The sequence below is a fragment of the Myotis yumanensis genome, unplaced genomic scaffold, assembly GCF_028538775.1.
Source record: "Myotis yumanensis isolate MYYU_CA2020_CCGP unplaced genomic scaffold, mMyoYum1.0.hap1 SCAF_10, whole genome shotgun sequence".
In the NCBI taxonomy this organism is placed as follows: Eukaryota; Metazoa; Chordata; class Mammalia; order Chiroptera; family Vespertilionidae; genus Myotis; species Myotis yumanensis.
This window is the reverse complement of record NW_027223761.1, coordinates 19,914,572-19,934,737: the sequence shown is the minus strand read 5'-3', so window position 1 is coordinate 19,934,737 and position 20,166 is coordinate 19,914,572. Positions and strand designations below refer to the sequence as shown.

General features: G+C 41.0%; 1 protein-coding gene across 3 annotated transcripts; it reads left to right on the top strand.

The window, feature by feature from the left end:
* Positions 1-1,823: 1,823 nt before the first annotated feature.
* Positions 1,824-19,069, top strand: LOC139017971 (glycine N-acyltransferase-like). 3 transcript variants are annotated; one of them, XM_070426592.1, is made up of 7 exons: positions 1,867-1,898; positions 5,006-5,142; positions 6,458-6,553; positions 13,019-13,126; positions 14,526-14,652; positions 17,609-17,780; positions 17,993-19,069. In XM_070426592.1, exons 3-7 carry the CDS (start codon positions 6,476-6,478, stop codon positions 18,393-18,395), a joined length of 888 nt encoding a protein of 295 aa, XP_070282693.1. In that variant the 5' UTR covers positions 1,867-1,898; positions 5,006-5,142; positions 6,458-6,475; the 3' UTR covers positions 18,396-19,069. The 3 variants fall into 3 exon arrangements, with proteins under 3 accessions (XP_070282694.1, XP_070282693.1, XP_070282695.1); XM_070426593.1 differs by lacking the exon at positions 5,006-5,142 and having other exon boundaries at positions 1,824-1,898; XM_070426594.1 differs by lacking the exon at positions 13,019-13,126.
* Positions 19,070-20,166: the final 1,097 nt, after the last annotated feature.

The following is a 20,166-nucleotide window of genomic DNA, read 5'->3' as shown; positions in this document are numbered from 1 at the left end:
TCTAGGAGGGACGAGACTACTAGAAAGGGCAGAAAAAATATATGCAAACCTGTGTTGTGCTGATCCATGGACTGAAGGAGCACTCAAGTTCTTCTTTCTCTCTGGACACCAGTTACACCTGTCTCTGCTCCTCTGATTAGAGTTACTCTTGTTGCCTCCACACTGAAACTAATGTGGTAAGCAAGGATTAATGTGATGAGGACAAGATAGAGATAGTGTCAAACTTCCCTTGTTAGTTGTTTCACACAGTGGCTTTGATATTCAAAATATCACTTCTATGAATTCCCCTTTCTTTTCTGAGGATGGTAGAGCAAGAGTTAATGTGGGGCAGTGAGCACATTGGAGTGAAGAGCCTCTGAGTTTAAATTCTATCTAATTCAGTCATATTGAGCTTCCGTGTTCTTCTTTATAAAAGTGAGACTAAGCCCAGCTGATATGGCTCCGTGGTTGAGTGTCTACCCATGAACCAGGAGGTCACTGTAAGATGCCCGGTCAGGGCACAAGCCTAGGTTGTGGGCTTGATCCCCGGTGAGGGGTGTGCAGGAGTCAGCCAATCAATGATTCTCATCATTGATGTTTCTATCTTTCTCTCCCTTTCCCTTTCTCTCTCTCAAATCAATTAAAATAACTTTTTTTTTTTAAAAAAAAGTGAAACTAAGAAGTGCCCATATTGGATCATATTTAGGTTGCTTATCTGAAGCTTCAGAATGGTCAGTGGAGATGGCAGTGCTAACACTAAAAAAGGAGAGTTCTAACAGTTTTAGTCACTCCATACATGTGATATTCTGTCCTGCATATGTGTAAGAAAATAGATCAGATTCTATAAATCAGATCTCATCTATATCTTTCCTACAATCTTGCTCTTATTGAAAATGAGAAGAGAAGGAAGAAGGTATTGTTTACACAGTCTTACTCTCCTACCAGTATCTGGCCTGGTAGTTTCACACACATTGTGGTGTCATAGCAGGGCCTGTGGGGGCAAAGAGCAACCTGGCATTTGGTGGGGGTAGCTCAGATGGCACACTGTCAGCCTCTGAACCTTGTAGAACCAGCTCCTTGACCCTGAATCCAGAGAGGAAGGGTTGGATTTCATGAAAGCTGACACCAGAAAATTTTGCTTTGTGTACTGTCCACCTTATAAGCCTCAGCTCAGCAATTTCTGGAGGAGACATACTGAAATGCACTCTGTTAGATCCTGTTGAACTGCCTGCATTAAAATGTAATTGCATTATTGAGAAGTCTTCCGTTCTCATTTGTCTCTGGGGACACCTGTGAAGATTGGTGTGGAGGCAGCTCCTCAGGTAAGAACTTGTGCTTCTCTCCTCCCCGACAAAAGATAGGCATTGATTTTGAAATCCTCTCCGCTTAAGTGACACAAATCAAAATGCTCCTATTGTGTTATGTTCAGTAACTCCATATACCAAAGGAACATACATGTGGCACCTACTCTGAAAAAGCAACTTGTTAGGCACTATGAGCATTTTCTTGCAGGTTTCTGATCTGAACTGATAAATGAATGAGGAGAGAGTTGGCCACATTCTGGAAGCAGGTGGGTGAGTAAAGCACTTATGTTGGAGACACAGCAAACATCACTACATCTAATCCCCCTGGATATAACTTTTTTGTTTAAAAGTTTAAAGGTCAATAAAGTGTTGGCACAACCTGATGACAGAGCCACGTCCTTGAACATAGGACCCAGGGGGAGGTTCTCCATCTCACACTCTGCTGCCTGAAGATTCCACAGCGTGCTACACGGGTTCTATTAAGAACCTCAGCTCACCTGTTGGGGCAGGAATCAGATCAAAGTACATTTTTCAAGATCACTATACTCAGAGGACATATTTCTTGTCTTTCCCTGAGGATCTCTGCAGAGACTGAATGAGAGAACAGCTTTGCAGGTGAGAACAAGGGAGAATCATTGCTCTGGGACCCCTCGTCTCCTTTTGCTTCCCCTCTGTAGGGGAGTGATTCAGAATGCTACTGCTGGGTATGCATGAAAATTTCTGGTTCATTTGTGTTGAGAATTCTGCAGGGGAAAAGAAAGCATTTCCATTTGAGGAACCTGTATTAGGAGCCTAGGGTGTATAGGGAAGTACCCTAGTTCTGTGAGATATTCTTGACTCACTAAAGTCAGGCTTTTGCTTTGGATTGGTAAATAAATGTGAGAAGAATTGGGAACTTGCCATTGGTTGCGCAGAAAATGTAACAGCCCTTGGGAAGGAATATGCTGATTCAGGTGACATTTATATAGCAGTTTGTAGACATACTATACAAATGGTATCTTCTTTAATCCTTGGTAACATTCTAAGATAATCAGCTTTTTTCCCCTTGGATAAATAATGACTAGGAAAATTAATTTCCCTGCTTAAAATTTCAAAAGGAGAAGGTATAGTCTAGTGCAAGGACTAAAATGCAGATGAGATTAATTGCTAACTTAAAATCATAGAAAATAAATGTAATGTTAGTAATCTCAGCTGAACTGTAATTTTCCTAACTTTTTCATGTTCATTTTAAGACTCTCCTATTTGGCACCATAAATATCATAACTTTCATGTGAATGGGTCTTAGAGTCGTAAAATAATGATGGTCATTCCTTATGTAAATTATCTTTATAAAGAGAAACAAATTGTGTGTGGTACTTTCCCATCTGTTAATATTAATTCACAAAAGTTCATGGACATCAAAAGTAGAACAAGGGTGAACCTTAAATGCTCATTAAAGTAGGTAGATAAATGAATCTAGACAGCAGTGACTTTCTCCTGATATCTACAGGGGTTTGCAAATCCAAGTTTTAACACAATTGGAGCCTCATACGAATACTTTTCTCCATAGTTCCTAACAGAGAGAGTTAGCCCATACTTCCCAGGAATATGCCAACTAACACCATCCTCCCCCCCAGTTCTCCCGTGAGAACCCTATAAACTTCCACTTAGAAGTAATGGCTCCCTCTTGTGAAATCTCATAGAGTTTAGGCAAAACTCTTGATTTTCCCTGTCCACTATTTTTAGTCAGCATGCTTGATCCAATCATCTTGAGAATCCCAGTTTGATGCAGTAAATCAAAACAGACAAATGCTCTTCATATTATGTAGTAATATACACTATATACACCTCACCCTTAGGTTTAAGGATGGGATAAGGTTCAAGAAGAGGTAAGGATTGGGGATACACTAAGTTAATCAGTTTTTAATATTATTTAATTATAAAATTGAAAAGAAAAATTATTTCTGTTTCAGACCACATCAAAATGTCCCCCATAAAAAAGGCTATATCAAAATGTCATCAAATCCACAGCACATATATGAAGTAATTTAGGGACATTTTCTTTAGTTATGTACATGTTTTATTTCCTTTATTAGATTATGAGTTCTTAACAGGTAATTTGTTCAAGTTTCTTCTAAGCTCACAGTTGCTCAGATTATTGATCAGAGTTGTGTATTTCAGTCAGGGTTCAAAGAGAAGCAGAAGTAGATGCGTCACAGGATTCAGCCGTCTGCACTTCTGTGTGGTAGTTCAGCAATTTCGGTAGGCTGTTTCTTCCCATATGCTGCTGAAGACTGAATTACTAGAAGAGGTAGTTGGGAAAGAGAAATCAATTTAAAGTGGAAGAGAATAAGAACAAGCTAAACCCACAGCACAAGCTGGCCCTCACAGAAAGAGACCTCATCAATTCTTGCTGACTTTGACCTTGGGAGAATGGGTACCCTGCAGAAGCCAGGCTCCTTCATTAGAGAGCTGAACACCATGCAGCTGATAACAGTGAAGGGGAAGGCAAACCCAGGGGACAGTGAAACCCTTGCCAGTCCAGCCACTGCTTCATGTCTCCAAGTCAGCTACAAAAAGCCTGTGGCTCCATCCTGCCTTCCAAGTCCCCCATAGAATCCCATAAAATCCAAAGGGAATTCCAGGAAATATAGTCCAGCCAAGCTGAGGTACACCTTACAAAGCCACAATAGTAAAGTTCTCAATCAATAGTATGGTCATTACCAGAGGGAACTGGGGTAGCACAGGTGGAAGAGGTAAATGAGGGATAAATGATGTTGGAAGGAGACTAGACTTTGGATGGTGAGCAGATGTGCAGATGATGTATTGCAGAACTGCACACTTGAAACCTACGTAATTGTATTGACCAATGTAACCCTAATAAATTCAATAAAAAGTCTCAATCAGTGTTTATGGAGTGAATGAATAAATAAACAGGTTAGTACTTAGATTTCCAGGCTAGTCACAAGTCCATTTACTTATAATGAAGCTGGGCCAAAGTATTGCTAAATAGAAAACAACTCTAGACTTAGGTAAGGAGAGAATTTATTTGAAAGGATTATTGCAAGAAGGAGAAAGGGGACTGTTATAATAGGGAGGGACACTAGTTCAACAGGGAGAACCTCAGAACTTCTTTTGTAAAAAGGAATAAGCAAGACACATGGAGTATCTTTCTGCCAAGGGTGGTCTTCTGCTGCCAATGCTGGACCCAGGTTGAGTGTGGGTCAAAGTTCAGTCCTGTGTAGAGGAGAGAGGCTTAAAGTTTAGTTAAATCTGCTAACACTTTGTTAGCACATCAGAACTTTGTCCTGGTAGATCGGTTTGCTAACCATTTATGAGGGAAGTGTAAACAGGTCTAGAGAGAATCCCCAAGGAAGCGAGGAATGCAAAAGAGGCAGGATGCATACAGCTCAGAGAATGTTTTACCCTGAGTTCAGCCTCTTCTTGGTAGGGACTAAGAATGGGGTTATATGCTGACTCAGTCCAGGGGAAGGAGAGAAAATGAACTCAAGTTTGGTTTAAAGCAGTTTGTTCTGAAAGGTCAGTGGAGATTCACAGTTAGCTAATCATTCATGAGACAAACACTGGGAATTTGGAGCATCAGCATCTGGCTTTATTAGTGGTTAACAAGGAGGACAACCATGTGTCTTAAGTCAGATGGGGGAAAGCTGGTTCCTTGCAGTGAGCCATTTCAGAAATGCAAATTCGGTGGAAGAAATTCTTTAATCATTCATGTTTTCCAGGATAACAGGACTTGGGTAAAATACAAAATTGTCCATCTGCCAAAGAATTGCATCTACTGAAATACACTTTGACCCCAGCATTTTGGCCAGCTTTGAGAATTAGCTCTACAAGTCTTCTTGCTTTACGTATTTGAAAGGTATTGTTGAGGATTTACTGTACATAAATTATATCTCAATTAAGCTGAACAACAGTAATAAAAATAGCCTGGAGAACTTTTAAAAAAATATATAATTATACATCTCACATTCCCTTAAGAACTTCTAAATAACAACATACCAGAACCAGGATTAAGTAATTTTAATTTTTTCAGATGGCTCTAACACATAGTTGAGTTTGGAAAATGTTTCATTACATCATTTATTTGTCTCCTATATAAGGGCTCTTTAATTATTTTTTTTTTTGCTCTAGAAGCAAGAAAAGATATATGCTTTATTTAAGTTAAAGTGATAACAATAATAAAAATGGCTGACACATACTGAATACTACTCCATGCCAAGCACCCTGTAAAGATTTAAAATTAAATGTCTTGCCGAAACCAGTTTGGCTCAGTGGATAGAGCGTTGGCCTGCATACTGAAAGGTCCCAGGTTCGATTCCGGTCAAGGGCATGTACCTGGGTTGTGGGCACATCCCCAGTGGGAGATGTGCAGGAGGCAACTGATCGATGTTTCTCTCTCATCAATGTTTCTAACTCTCTATCTCTCTCCCTTTCTCTCTGTAAAAAATCAATAAAATATATTTAAAAATAAAAAATAAAAAAATAAAATTAAATGTCTCATTTACCATATGCCAGATTCCATGGATTCTCCCCCATTTAAACCTCATCACAAATTCTTGTGTAGAAAAAGAATCACTCAATAGACTTTTTGGATGACAATGGTTAAATGTTGCTTCTACTAATGATAATAATCAACAGGATACTGATTATAATCATTAATTGAGTGTTTACCATGTCCAGACACTGTTCTAAGAAGCTTACATGTACTAATTTATTTAACTGTTCAATTACTCTGTGGTGCAGGTACTATAGTCATTGTCATTTATAGAGAAGAAAACCAAGGCACAGAGGAATTAAGTAATTTGCCCTGTGTCATATAACTTCTAATGGAAGCTTAATCTCAAAGGATGGTCATTCATGCTTAGAGAATATATTTCTTAATCTCTGTGAATCCTTAATTATTGGAATGCTGGATGATGTAAAAATCAAAATAATAATTTCAGAAATATTTTTTAAATTTTAAAAACAGTACAAATAATTTCAGAAAGAGGCATCTGTGCTTTCTGCCAGACTTATCCTTCCTTAGAGTTGGTGAAGAGTTAGTGAATGGGCACCAAGGAAATGACTGGGATAAAAGCCAGACCACTAGTTAGAACGCCTCCTCTGTCTGCTTTGTGTCTCTATATGTCTTCTAGCACTTCTCATTCCTTGATGTTTCTTGATCCCCTCTTTAGGATAAGGTACCTGCCAAGATGTTCCAATTACAAGGCCCACAATTGCTACAGATGCTAGAGAAATCCTTGAGGAAATTCCTCCCTGAGTCCCTAAAGGTGAGAGTGGAACCTTCTAGGGGAAAAAAGGAATAGTGACTGCCTATGAAAAAGGTGGGAAAGAGAATTAGCATTCACTGAGCACCTGTTCTATGCCAGGCACTCACTCATCTTGCATCTCACATAGTTCACATCATCTTGCTGCCAGGCAGGTATATTATATCCATGTAACCAAAGAGGATCTGGAGGCTCAGTTATATGGCTTGACCAAAACCACACCAGTAGTGAGTGGCAACGCTATGATATAAACCCACCATGATCTTTGCTATGTGATGACCCAAGATCGTTCCCTGTGCCCTTCGAAGAGTAATGTCAAATAGCAATGGAAGTGTTTCCAGAATTTCAAAATTGGCTGTAACTAACACATTCATGTTTAAATTATTTTTTCTAAACAATCAAGTAATGATGAAAGGTTAACCATTATGATTCTTCTTTGAAATTAGTAACAGATCAATTTATATTTTGTCAATCCCAAATGTATTATGTTCAATTTGAGGTGACACAGAAATTCAGTTTTATTTTTTTTATTTTTTCAGAAATTTAGTTTAGAAATGGAACATGATCTTTTACCAGAGAAAGGGTTTTTTTGGTTGCTTATTTATTTATTATTTTTTGCAATAATATATGTTGCAAAGAGACTAGAATATTACCAGTGATAAATGTCATTGCATTATGATTAAGCTATCAAATCACCAAAAAGACAAAAATATGCTTAAATGTATACAGAGACTCAGAGTACATGAATTAAAAACTAATGGAACTGAAAGAAGAAATAGGTAAAGCCACAGATGTAATTTAAGACTCCAACACTCCTCTCTCAATAATTTAGAGAATAGACATAAAACCTGTAAGGATATGGAAGAGCTGAACAATACTATGAGCCAACTTGAACTAACTGATATTTATGGAATACTTCCCTCAACAACAGTGTAATACATATTATTTTTAAATGCACATTGGACATTTGCTAAGATAGATGATATTTAAAAACATTTTTTAAAGAATTGAAATAATATAAAGTATATCCTTGAACAATATGAAATTAAACTTAAAATTTAACAAAACCTGAGAAGTATCTGGAAAATACCTACATATTTAGAAATTATACAATACACTTCTAAATAAATCATGCTTTAGTGTCATACAAAAAATTAGAAAATACTTTATTGGAATGAAAATGGAAATACACCATTTCTAGTTCTGGGATGCAATTTAAGCAAGGATAAGTGGGAAATATATAGCATTCAGTACTTGTACTATAAAAGAATAATGTTCTCAAATCCATGTTTTAAGCTTTCACCTTTAAAACTAGCAAAAAAATGAGTAAATTAACTCTAAAGCAAACAAAATTAAGGAAATTATAAAAGACTAGTGGCCCGGTGCACGAAATTCATGCACTGGGGGCGGGGGGTCCCTCAGCCCAGCCTGCCCCCTCTCACATCCTGGGAGCCCTCAGGGGATGTCCTACTGATGGCTTAGGCCCGCTCCCTGCCCCCCTTGGGGAGTGGGCCTAAGCTGCAGTCTTGCCTCCCTTTGTGGGAGGCGACTGGGCTGATCAGGGGAAGGCACCAGCCCCATCACCCTGCTGCTGCAGCCACTGCCAGTCAACGCAGCCACCAAGGTATTTTCATCAACACGGACTCCAGTTCCTTCACCATGAAAAAATGACAACTTTCTTTAGACATTTTCAAGATGTGTCTTTTTTTTTTCTAATTTCTTTATTGGTTAAGGTATTACAAATGTGTCCTCATCCCCCCCATTAACCCCCAGCTTCCCCCCTGCACTCATGTTCTCATCCCCCTGTTGTCCATGCCATTGGTTTGGCTTATATGCATGCATACATGTCCTTCTTTGATCTCTTCCCCTTACCCCCACCCTCCTCTACGTTCCCTCTGGGAATTGATAGTCTGATCACTGTTTCTCTGTCTTTGGATCTGTCCCTGTTCATCAGTCTATGTAGTTCTCTATATTCCACAAATGAGTGAGATCATGTGGTATTTATCTTTCTCTGACTGGCTAATTTCACTTAGCATAATGCTCTCCAGTTCCATTCATGCTGTTGCAAATGGCAAGAGTTCCTTCTTTTTTATCGCAGCATAGTATTCCATTGTGTAGATGTACCACAGTTTTCTAATCTACTCATCTGCTCATGGGCAGTTAGGCTGTTTCCAAATCTTAGCTATGGTGAATTGTGCTGCTATGAACATAGGGGTGCATATATCCTTTCTGATTGGTGTTTCTGGCTTCTTGGGATATATTCCTAGAAGTGGGATCACGGAGTCAAATGGGAGTTCCATTTTTAGTTTTTTGAGGAAACTCCATACTGCTTTCCATAGTGGCTGCATGAGTCTGCATTCCCACCAGAGGTGCAGAAGGGTTCCTTTTTCTCCACATCCTCTCCAACACTTGTTGTTTGTTGATTTGTTGATGATAGCCATTCTGGCAGGTGTGAGATGATACCGCATTGTTGTTTTGATTTGCATCTCTCGTATAATTAGTGACTTTGAGCGTGTTTTCATATGTCTTTCAGCCTTCTGTATGTCCTCTTTCGAAAAGTGTTTATCTAGGTCCGTTGCCCATTTTTTGATTGGATTGTTTATCTTCCTATTGTTAAGTTGCATGAGTTCCCTGTAAATGTTGGAGATTAAACCCTTATCGGTGATATCGTTGGCAAATATGTTCTCCCATGCAGTGGGCCTTCTTGTTGTTTTGTTGATGGTTTCCTTTGCTGTGCAAAAGCTTTTTATTTTGATGTAGTCCCATTTGTTTATTTTCTCTTTAATTTGCAATGCCCTAGGAGCATTATCAGAGAAGAAATTCTTTCGGCATATGTTTGTGATTTCGCTGCCTGTGGATTTGTCTAGTATTTTTAGGTTTCCTGTCTTACGTTTAAGTCTTTTATCCATTTTGAGTTTATTTTTGTGTATGGTATAAGTTGGTGATCTAGTTTCATCTTTTTGCATGTATCTGTCCAATTTTCCCAACACCATTTATTGAAGAGACTGTCTTGACTCTATTGTATGCTCTTGCCTCTTTTGTCGAATATTAATTGGGCATAGTGGTTTGGGTTGATTTCTGGGTTCTCTATTCTATTCCATTGATCTGTATGTCTGTTCTTGTGCCAGTACCATGCTGTTTTAAGAACAGTGGCTTTGTAATACAGCTTGATATCTGGTATTGAGATTCCACCTACTTTGTTCTTCTTTCTCAGGATTGCTGCAGCTCTTCGAGGTCTTTTTTTATTCCAGATGAATTTTTGGAGCATTTGTTCTAGATCTGTGAAATATGCCATTGGTAACCTAATGGGGATTGCATTTAATTTATAGATTGCTTTGGGTAATATGGACATTTTGATGATGTTGATTCTACCAATCCATGAACACGGTATGTTCTTCCATCTGTTTATGTCTTCCTCTATCTCTTTTTTCAGTGTCCTGTAGTTTTTCGCATATAAGTCTATTACCACCTTAGTTAAATTTATTCCTAGGTATCTTAATTTTTTTGGTGCAATGGTAAATGGGATTGCTTTTTTAGTCTCACTTTCTGTAAGTTCACTATTGGTGTAAAGAAATGCCATAGATTTCTTGGCATTAATTTTGTATCCTGCTACATTGCCAAATTCATTTATTAAGTCTAATAATTTTTGATGGAACCTTTAGGGTTCTCTATGTACAGTATCATGTCATTTTTATCTTTACTTTTTTTTTCTTCTTCCTCTTCTTAAAGTGTTGTAAATCTTTTCCTCCATGTCCCATGTGGTTCAGGGTTCAGGATCTGGAAGAGGAGCTGCACACAAATGAAAGAGAAAAGACAAGAGATAATTTGGGAATATTGGGGGGCCAGGCGGGTATGTCCAACTCAAGAGGAAGGACTTCCACCGGTGCTCAGGCCGCACCAACCAATTTATAGTCAGAGGTAAACAAGGTAGTGGTTACCATAGTTACACTGTTCTGAGTTTCACTTGTTTTGACCATAGTTACACTTCCTGCACTTCCCTCAGCCCATTAGTTTCCCAGATAAGATCTAGAGAGTGTTATAAGGTCAAGCCTAATTATGCTAAGAGGACTGTACCCTCTAAGCTGGGACTTGTTTGTGACTTTGCCAACAGGTCAGTCCAAGGCTTAACCTTATATTGGCTCCCCACATTAAAGGATACCTTTCAGCATTTCATATAATACGGGCTTGGTGGTGATGAACTCCTTTAACTTTTTCTTATCTGTGAAGCTCTTTATCTGACCTTCAATTCTGAATGATAGTTTTGCTGGGTAAAGTAATCTTGGTTGTAGGTTCTTGCTATTCATCACTTTGAATATTTCTTGCCACTCCCTTCTGGCTTGCAAAGTTTCTGCTGAGAAATCAGCTGACAGTCGTATGGGTACTCCCTTGTAGATAACTGACTGTTTTTCTCGTGCTGCTTTTAAGATTCTCTCTTTGTCTTTTGCTCTTGGCATTTTAATTATGATGTGTCTTGGTGTTTTCCTCTTTGGATTCCTTTAGTTTGGGGTTCTCTGCGCTTCCTGGACTTGTAAGTCTATTTCTTTCACCAGGTAGGGGAAGTTTTCTGTCATTATTTCTTCAAATAGGTTTTCAATATCTTGCTCTCTCTCTTCTTCTGGCACCCCCATAAATCGGATGTTGGTACGCTTGAAGTTGTCCCAGAGGCTCCTTACACTATCTTCATATTTTTGGGTTCTTTTTTCTTTTTGTTTTTCCAGTTTGTTGTTTTTTGCTTCTTCGTATTTCAAATCTTTGACTTGATTCTTGCGATCCTCTAGTCTGCTGTTGGAACTCTGTATAATATTCTTTATTTCAGTCAGTGTATTCTTAATTTCTAGTTGGTTCTTTTTCATAACCTCGAGGGTCTCACTAGATTTCTTGAGGGTCTCATTAAATTTATTGACCGTTTCTAGAAAATTCTTGAAAAACCTTATAAGTGTGGTTTTAAACTCTATATCCAGTAGTTTGATTTTCTCCATTTCTGTCATTTGTGACCTGTTTCTTTGTCTCTGCATTTTTCTTTTAAATATATTTTATTGATTTTTTACAGAGAGGAAAGGAGAGAGATAGAGAGAGTTAAAAACATCGATGAGAGAGAAACATTGATCCACCGCCTCCTGCACATCTCCTACTGGGGATGTGCCCACAGCCCAGGCACATGGCCTTGACCAGAATCGAACCTGGGACCCCTCAGTCAGCAGGCTGACGCTCTATCCACTGAGCCAAACCGGTTTCAGCTGTCTCTGCATTTTTTATGCTTCCCTGTGTTTATAGAGTGGCTTTCTGTGCTAAGTGTCCTATAGGGCCCAGTGGCTCAGCATCCCCAATTACCTGAGGTAGACACTCTTGGTGCACCCCTTTGTGGGCTTTGTGCACAGTTTTGTTGTAGTTAAGCCTTGATTGTTGTAGATATCACTGGGAGGAATTGACCTCCAGGCCAATTGGCTATGAGAATCAGCTGTGTCTACAGTGGGAGAACTTCTGTGCTGGAGACACCCTTCTGGGGCAAGACTTGCTTCAGTGGGGCTTTGGTACTCAGTGAGTCTGCTCCCTGAGTGTGTCCCTTATGGATCTGAGGAGTTGTAATCTGGATGGTTCCACTCTGACCACTGAGTACACTGGCTCTTGGATCTCTAAGGAGGTGCTAATTTAGCCTCTGCCTGAGGCTACCCTGCAGGAGCTATGGAGAGATCTGAAAATTCCTCTTCTTTGTTTGGGGTTTGGAGGTTCCCAGATGAGGCCCTGCTGTGAAGCAATGCAAGCTGCTGTGGGGCCTTGGGCCTTCTTTTGGAAGTTCTGGGTCTCTCTGACCCAGATGCAGTTTGTTAGGTAATTTTCAGATTGTAAAGGGCCAGGCTTTTCATATGACAAGCCTCTGGGCACAGCTTTGGTAGGGCGGGGTCTCAGGGAATCAATAGGGTGGAGCAAACAGCTATGGCTGATCCTCAGTCCTACCCTAAGAGGCCCCACATCTCAGTGTCCAGGTAATCGCTGCAAGCACCTCTGAGAGAAAACCGCCCTCGAGTTCCGACCGATGCCAGACAATCCAGTTTCTCCCCGTATGAGTCTGTGTCCCCAGAGACTCACCCGGAACTGGAGTTCAGAGCAGTTGGGAGCTTGAGACTCCCGCCCGATTGAAAAAGACAACCGTGTCCTCAGTTACCAGCCCTTTCCACGTGCGTCTCCGTACCTCTGCACTTTACTCCCGCACCTCCTCTGAGTCTCAGTGTGCTTTTCTCTTTCCTTCTAGTTGTAGAATTTCAGCCAGCCTTCCTGTGGTTCTGGATGATGTCACTTTTGTCTTTTAGTTGTATTTTTGAAGTGGTTGTGCGAGGCAGCAATTTCCAGTGTTTACCTATGCCACCCTCTTGGTTTCTCTCCATAGAAATAATTCTTATCCTGATCAAACAGGGCACTGGGCCATCTCTTCCTAATAAGCTGACCTTCTCACTTTCTCATCATGTACAGGTTTATGGGACTGTTTTCCACATGAACCAGGGAAACCCATTCAAGCTAAAGGCCCTGGTGGACAAGTGGCCTGATTTTAATACAGTGGTTGTCCGCCCTCAGGAACAGGTAGGATGCCAGATTCAGAATCATACACTTGTATTTGCTATATGTGCCTACAATGCACATGGCAATGTAGAACCAAGGAACAGAGAAATAAATCACAGTGGTAGTGAAAAAATCCTCATCCTCAAGTAGCTCACCTTCTGGAGGAAAAGGTGGCTAAGCAAGTAAATTACAATTTGATAAGAAGTGTGTAAGAACAGATGATGCACAACATACAGAAATAGCACAGACAGAAGCTGATTGAACTGTGGAGGTTGAAGATGGAGGGCACAGGAAAAGCTTGGAGGCACATCTTAGTGGAACCTTTACCTGAACTATATTTTGTAGATAATTATATTTTTTTTAGGCTGAGAAGGAAAAGAGGACATATAAAGGGCAAGGACAATGAGTTGGGGTGATTCTAAAAAGTAAATTCATAATACTAGAATTTCCATATACATTTTGGGAAAACATTTAAAAATTAGTGCAACTCAATATCAAAAACAAAAATTATAAGTTCACTTTAAAACATCCAGTGAAATGATAAATTTATAACAAATACAAGTAGTATGTCTTTCAGTAAATAAAAATTACTTCTAAAGCCACTAAATTAGACAATATATAAAGTGAATAATTTTACGTTAATAACAAAAACTGAACTGACATAAAATTATAAAATAAATTAAATAATTATAACTTTTATCTTAAATATGTTAGTGGTATCATTGCTTACTGAGTGTATGTTGTACATTTTCTAACTATTAAAAAAAAGGGGGGCTGTTTAATTCTGCACTAGTCCTGGTAATATTTTCCTGTGCCTCCTTCTTTTAACAATCTCATTTGTTTTTTAATACTTTTAGGGGATCTTTCTAAGTAAGCAGTTTCTTTGTTCTTCTAGAACTACAATGAGTATAACCATAGTATTGTTTTAAGAATACATTTCTAACCAGATTTCATCTTCTTTGGCTTCATTAAATATAGATGGAGATTTTAATCCAAGGTAATCTACAACCAAATTTGAAACTGTCATGTTCATGGTTTTTGTGTTCTGCAACTCTTTCAAATGTAGTAAAATTTATTCTTGCAATAGAAGCTTTCCTTGTCAACTGTTTGTTGATCATCCTGAGGAGGAGGATGGAAATACAGAAGAATGCTTTCTAAGTAGTTATGTCTTTATTTAATTTGATATTTTAATGCAATATGTGGGTAAAAATAGTATTGTTCTGAGATTTTACATCATAAATTGAATACTTGAGTCTCTCATATTGATCACACCATTTAAATGATTCAGAATTGTAATGCATCAATAAAAATACCAGTATTTTAGTACTTAAATATATCACATTGTAAAGGAATAAAAAAAAGTATTGCAATCATGAACTACATGGAATTTGCTTTATTTCCCAATCACCAATGACAACAGGAGATGGTTGATAATTGGGATCATTACATCAATACTTACCAAATCTACTCCAAGGACCCCAAGAACTGTCAGGAATTGCTTGGCTCACCAGAAGTCATCAACTGGAAACAGCATTTGCAGATCCAAAGTAAGTAAGAAGAGTAGGAAGTGTGCTGACTCACTTCTCTGCCTTGATAATTTCCACTATGACTCTTATCTTTCTCCATACTTCAGACCGTCAGCCTGCTGTCAGTTTTTTTACTCAGTTGTGAATATAACTGTAATGGGGGAAAACACTCTCAAATTTGCAAAACAAAGGGCTTCATATGGGAAACAACATAACTCCTTGATAGCCAAGAATTTATGCCATATTTGCAGACATATCCAGAATTGCCTAGGGCCAGTGGTCGGCAAACTCATTAGTCAACAGAGCCAAATATCAACAGTACAACGATTGAAATTTTTTTGAGAGCCAAATTTTTTAAACTTAAACTATATAGGTAAGTACATTGTTATTAACTTAATTAGGGTACTCCTAAGGCTTAGGAAGAACCACACTCAAGGGGCCAAAGAACCACATGTGGCTCGCGAGCCACAGTTTGCTGACCACGGGCCTAGGCTGATTGGGTGCCAGAGAAGAGCTCTCCTCAGGTCCCAGGGCTTTCCATGCCTGGAATAAGAATGACAAGTTCTGCCTTAAAGCACCTCTTGGTCATTGAGGAAACCGTCATGGTTATGAGCATGCCATCCAGAATCACACTCCCTAGAACGGCATTTGTCTGTTACTTGCTATATCATCTTAGCCACATGACATATGTTCCCTGAGATAATATATAAAAACTAGAGGCCCGGTGCACAAAAATTTGAGCACTCAGGGCGGGGGAGGGGGTCCCTCAACCCAGCCTGTGCCCTCTCGCAGTCTGGGACCCCTTGGGGGATGACCATCTGCTGGCTTAGGCCTGCTCCCCGGGGGATTGGGCCTAAGCTGGCAATCAGACATCCCTCTGGCAGCCCGGCAGCCCTCGGGGGATGTCCACTTGCCAGCGGGGAGCAGACTAAGCTGCAGTCAGACATCCTTAGCACTGCTGAGGAGGCAGGAGAGGTTCCCATAACCACCGCTGTACTGGCAGCCATCAGCCTAGCTTGTAGCTGAGCAGAGTTCCCCCATGTGGGAGTGCACTGACCACCAGAGGGCAGCTCCTGCATTAAGCATCTGATCCCTGCTGGTCAGTGTGTGTCATAGTGACCAGTCATTGCCAGTCTTTCTGTTGTTAGGGTCAGTTTGCATATTACCCTTTTACTATATAGGATAGAGGCCTGGTGCACAGGTGGGGGCTGGCTGGTTTGCCTTGAAAGGTGTCCCAGATCAGGGTGGGGGTCCCGCTTGGGTGCCTGGCCAGTCTGGGTGAGGGGCTGATGGCGGTTTGCAGCTGGTCACACCTCTTTCAGGGTGGGGGTCCCCACTGGGGTGCCTGGCCAGCCTGGATGAGGGGCTGATGGCTGTTTTCAGGCTGGTCACACCCCCTTCAGGGTGGGGGTCACCACTGGGGTGCCTGGCCTGTCTGGGTGAGGGGCTGAGGGCTGTTTTCAGGCTGGACGGTGACTGAAGCTCCCAGCCTCTCCTTTTTTTCTTTTTCTTTTTTTTATTCTGGGATTGATTTACCTTCTATAATTGAAACTCTGTTGCCGTCACTGGCGCTCCCAGCTCTGAGACCGCGGCTGGCTGAAAGCAGGTATCTGGGGTTTGTTTGGCTTCTATAATTGAAACTTTGTTGCTTTTGGTGCTGTTGCTTTCGGAGCTCAGAGCCGGGCTGCGGCAGGCGGGGAACCTTGGCTTCCTCCATCACTGGAGCAAGCAAGCCTCCTGCTTGCTTCAGCTGTGTGGCTGCCGGCCACCTTCTTTGTTGGCAGTTAATTTGCATATCTTGCTGATTAGCCAATGGGAAGCATAGCGAAGGTATGGTTAATTACCCTTTTTGTCTTTTATTAGATAGGATGAGGATAATGGTAGCTAAAGCACAAGGGAATTGAAAAGATTAGGTGAAATGTTGAATAGGAATTGCTTAGCACAGTGGTCGGCAAACTGCAGCTCGTGAACCACATGCAGCTCTTTGGTCCCTTGAGTGTGGCTCTTCCACAAAATACCGACTTCTGCACATGGGCCATGAAGTTTAAATCGCACTGTACATGCGTGCCCACACGTGGTATTTGTGGAAGAGCCACACTCAAGGGGCCAAAGAGCTGCATGGGACTCTCGAGCCGCAGTTTGCTGGCCACTGGCTTAGCACAATACTTGAATGTGTCAATTAACTTGGACTGCATAGCAAACCTCATAATTCTGTGAATCAACATTTGGGCTGGGCTTTGCAAGACAGTTCTTCTGCTGGTTTCACCCAGATTTACTCATGTGGCTGCAGGGTATTAATGGATGGACTCTGAGCTGGTTGCTCTAGCATGGTCTCACTCACATGCCTAAATGACAGTTCTGACTCTTGGTACTGGCCACCTTGGTGACAGCATGATAAGAGCACAAGTCCTCAGCTGACTACCCTAATCCTATCCATATGGTATTGGTCTCAAGGAAACCAGGAGCACAAAGAAAGCCCATGGTGCAAGCCCTCTTTAGCCTCTCCCTACATCGAATTTACTCTTTTCCATTAGCAAAAGCAAGCCATATGGCCAAGGTCAGACGCAGTGCAGGAGGGGACTATTCCAGGGAAAAGATACAAAGAGACATAGGCACATTGTGGGTTATTCCTGCAACAATCTGCCATACTATGAACAGAGTAAGCACACAAGCGATGTTGGCTACTACAGTTTTTATAATGCCTCTCCTGTGATTATGAAAACAATATGTTCATGTAGCCCAGAAAACTTGGTCCCAGTCTTGGTATTGCCACGAATGGTATGGCCATGGTTGTGAATGAATCTCTGAGCATGTTCATTGCACAAATCCTGACTACGTGATGACCCATCACACGTTGGCAGTACCAAGACAGAACATAGGTTTTTAGACTGTAAATGTAGACATGTACCACTCTACTGGACAGCTTCACCATAAAATTCACTGAAATAATTGCATGACTTCTCTAAACTCCATCTAGGTTCCCAGTCCAACCTGAATGAGGTGATACAAAGTCTTGCAGCCAGCAAATCCTTCAAAGTCAAGCACACAGAGCGCTTTCTCTATGTGGTGGCTGACACTGTAAAGAAACTAATTCCTTCTCTGTTTGATGTAAAGAACTTACCACCTGGTGATGGCAAACCCAAGGCCATGTAAGTTTGAGAGAAGTCATGGGACTACTCACACCTCCCATTCCTGAAGTAACCTCCCAACTTCTCTTCCTGCTTTCACTCCTGCTTCCCTAAGGTCAATATTCTTCAAAGCAGCCAAATCATTGTTTTCAGAAATGTATTATAGACAGTAAGAACAAGAACAGATATAGTAAGTACTCATGGACTTTACTTTTCTCTTGGAACCTCCATAGCAATCAAGAAATGTTTAAACTCTCATCCCTGGATGTTACCCATGCTGCCCTGGTGAATAAATTCTGGCATTTTGGTGGCAATGAGAAGAGCCAGAGATACATCGAGCGCTGTATCCAGAAGTTCCCCACGTTCTGTCTGCTGGGGCCTGAGGGGAACCCTGTGTGCTGGGACCTGATGGACCAGACAGGAGAGATACGGATGGCAGGCACCCTGCCTGAGTACCGGAAGCAGGGCCTCATCTCCTATGTCGTGTATATCCAGACCCAGGCTCTTAACAATCTTGGCTTCCCCATATATTCTCACACTGACAAGAATAACAAAATAATGCAGAAAATGAGTTACAATCTGCATCATATCCGCATGCCCTGTACCTGGAACCAGTGGAACTGTGTGCCTCTGTGATGCTGTCCTACAAACAAGTATCAGATGGTCCCCAACATGTGGCTGGAGCAATGGGTGGGTGGGCAGAGAGAAAAAATAAATTGTACATAATTGTAATTATCAGTAAAGTAGTGGGCTCTGGGGAGGCAGAGTGAATGTTCAATACCATGGTCCCTGCACTCAAGTCACTGCTGGCTTCCCTTAGGTGTATCAGGTTGAAGCAGCCTCAGGCACTCCACATGGTTTAGTTCCCCCACGCTTCCAGGGATCTCCATGACACTCTCATCAGCTGCATGCTGCCCAGAATGGCTTCTCATGGAACTCGTAGTATGTGGATCTGTAGAGCCTTGCCAGATTTTCCAGAGAGAGGTAATAGTTTCTGAGCATGATGACTTCTTCTCTCTTTCCATGGTCTTTCTCCTAATGATCAGCAAGTGGGCTCTGCTCAGTAGGTCTGTAGAGATTATCCTCTCCTCTGCTGCTTTCTCTATACATTAAAGGATTATACACTAATATGTATGAAATACTAGGTTAAACATAGTGTACATGATATGGCAGGGAGAGTTTCAAAGAAAAAGACTAACTTATATTAGCCTGTCCCCTCCTCACTCCCACACCAGGGAAAATGATTCAATGTTGCTTCTAACAGCAGAACTTTTCTAAATCTACCCAAACCCCAAACAATAAAAAGATTTTGTGTTTGATTGTACAAGTTGAAGTGAAGTGGTTTGTGATGGGAAGAGCCTGGGTTGGGTTTATGGAGAGTGGGAAGACCCAGACCCAGGGAGGTGGCTATTTATTGAGAAGTTTAGGGGGAGGGCATTACATCATGGTACCTATTGTTTCACTTGACCTTGGCACATTATTTCAGGATGCCTAAATTCTATGCAGTCCAGACAATAGTCTCATGGGAAAGTCTGGTTGGTGGTGTGGAGCAATTTTTGTCCTGGTTGGATCAGGGTGGTTGGGAGAGTTTCCTGCCCCAACACTTAAACAGGAACAGCACTAAACCTTGGCACTAGGACCCAAAGAGAAAACTGGACTGAAGATAGTCATCTGGATTAAGAACCTGTTTGCTTTTGGTCCATCTACAACTAGAATTAGGCTGTAGAATTGAGGATGAAGGCCCCACAAACAGAGAAACCAATGTGTGAGGTTTAATTTCTTATGCACTCAAAAGAGTGGAGGCTCAGTTTAGAGAAGGGATTCTCAACCTTGGTACAATGAGCATTATAGAGTGGACAATTTTTTTCTCATGGGGCCATCCTTTGCATTTATAGGATATGGAGCAGGATCCCTGCTCACTACCCACTGGATGTCAGTAACACTTTCCATTCCAGTTATGACAACTGAAAATGTCTCCAGCTCTTGATAACCTCCCTGGGTGGCAAAATCAGCTTCAGTTGAGAGCCACTGGTTTAGGAGTTGAGATTCTCTCACTCGAGGATGCATCTGAATCACTTAGGGGGATTGTTAATACAGATAGTGGGCCTCACCCCTAGATTTTCTGATTCAGTGGATTTGGGGTAGATTTCCAGATTTACATTTCTAACGAGTTTCCTGATGCTGCTGGTCCAGGAGCCATAGAACTATAGATGAAAATTAGTATTGCACACTTCTTAGATTTATTGTTTTGCCTTAATAGTTATAATGTAAATTTTTAAAAATAAATTTTTATTGGTTTCAGAGAGGAAGGGAGAGGGAGAGAGAAATAGAAATTTCAATGATGAGAAAGAATCATTGATCAGCTGCTACCTGCATGTCCCCTACTGGGGATCAAGTCTGCAACCTG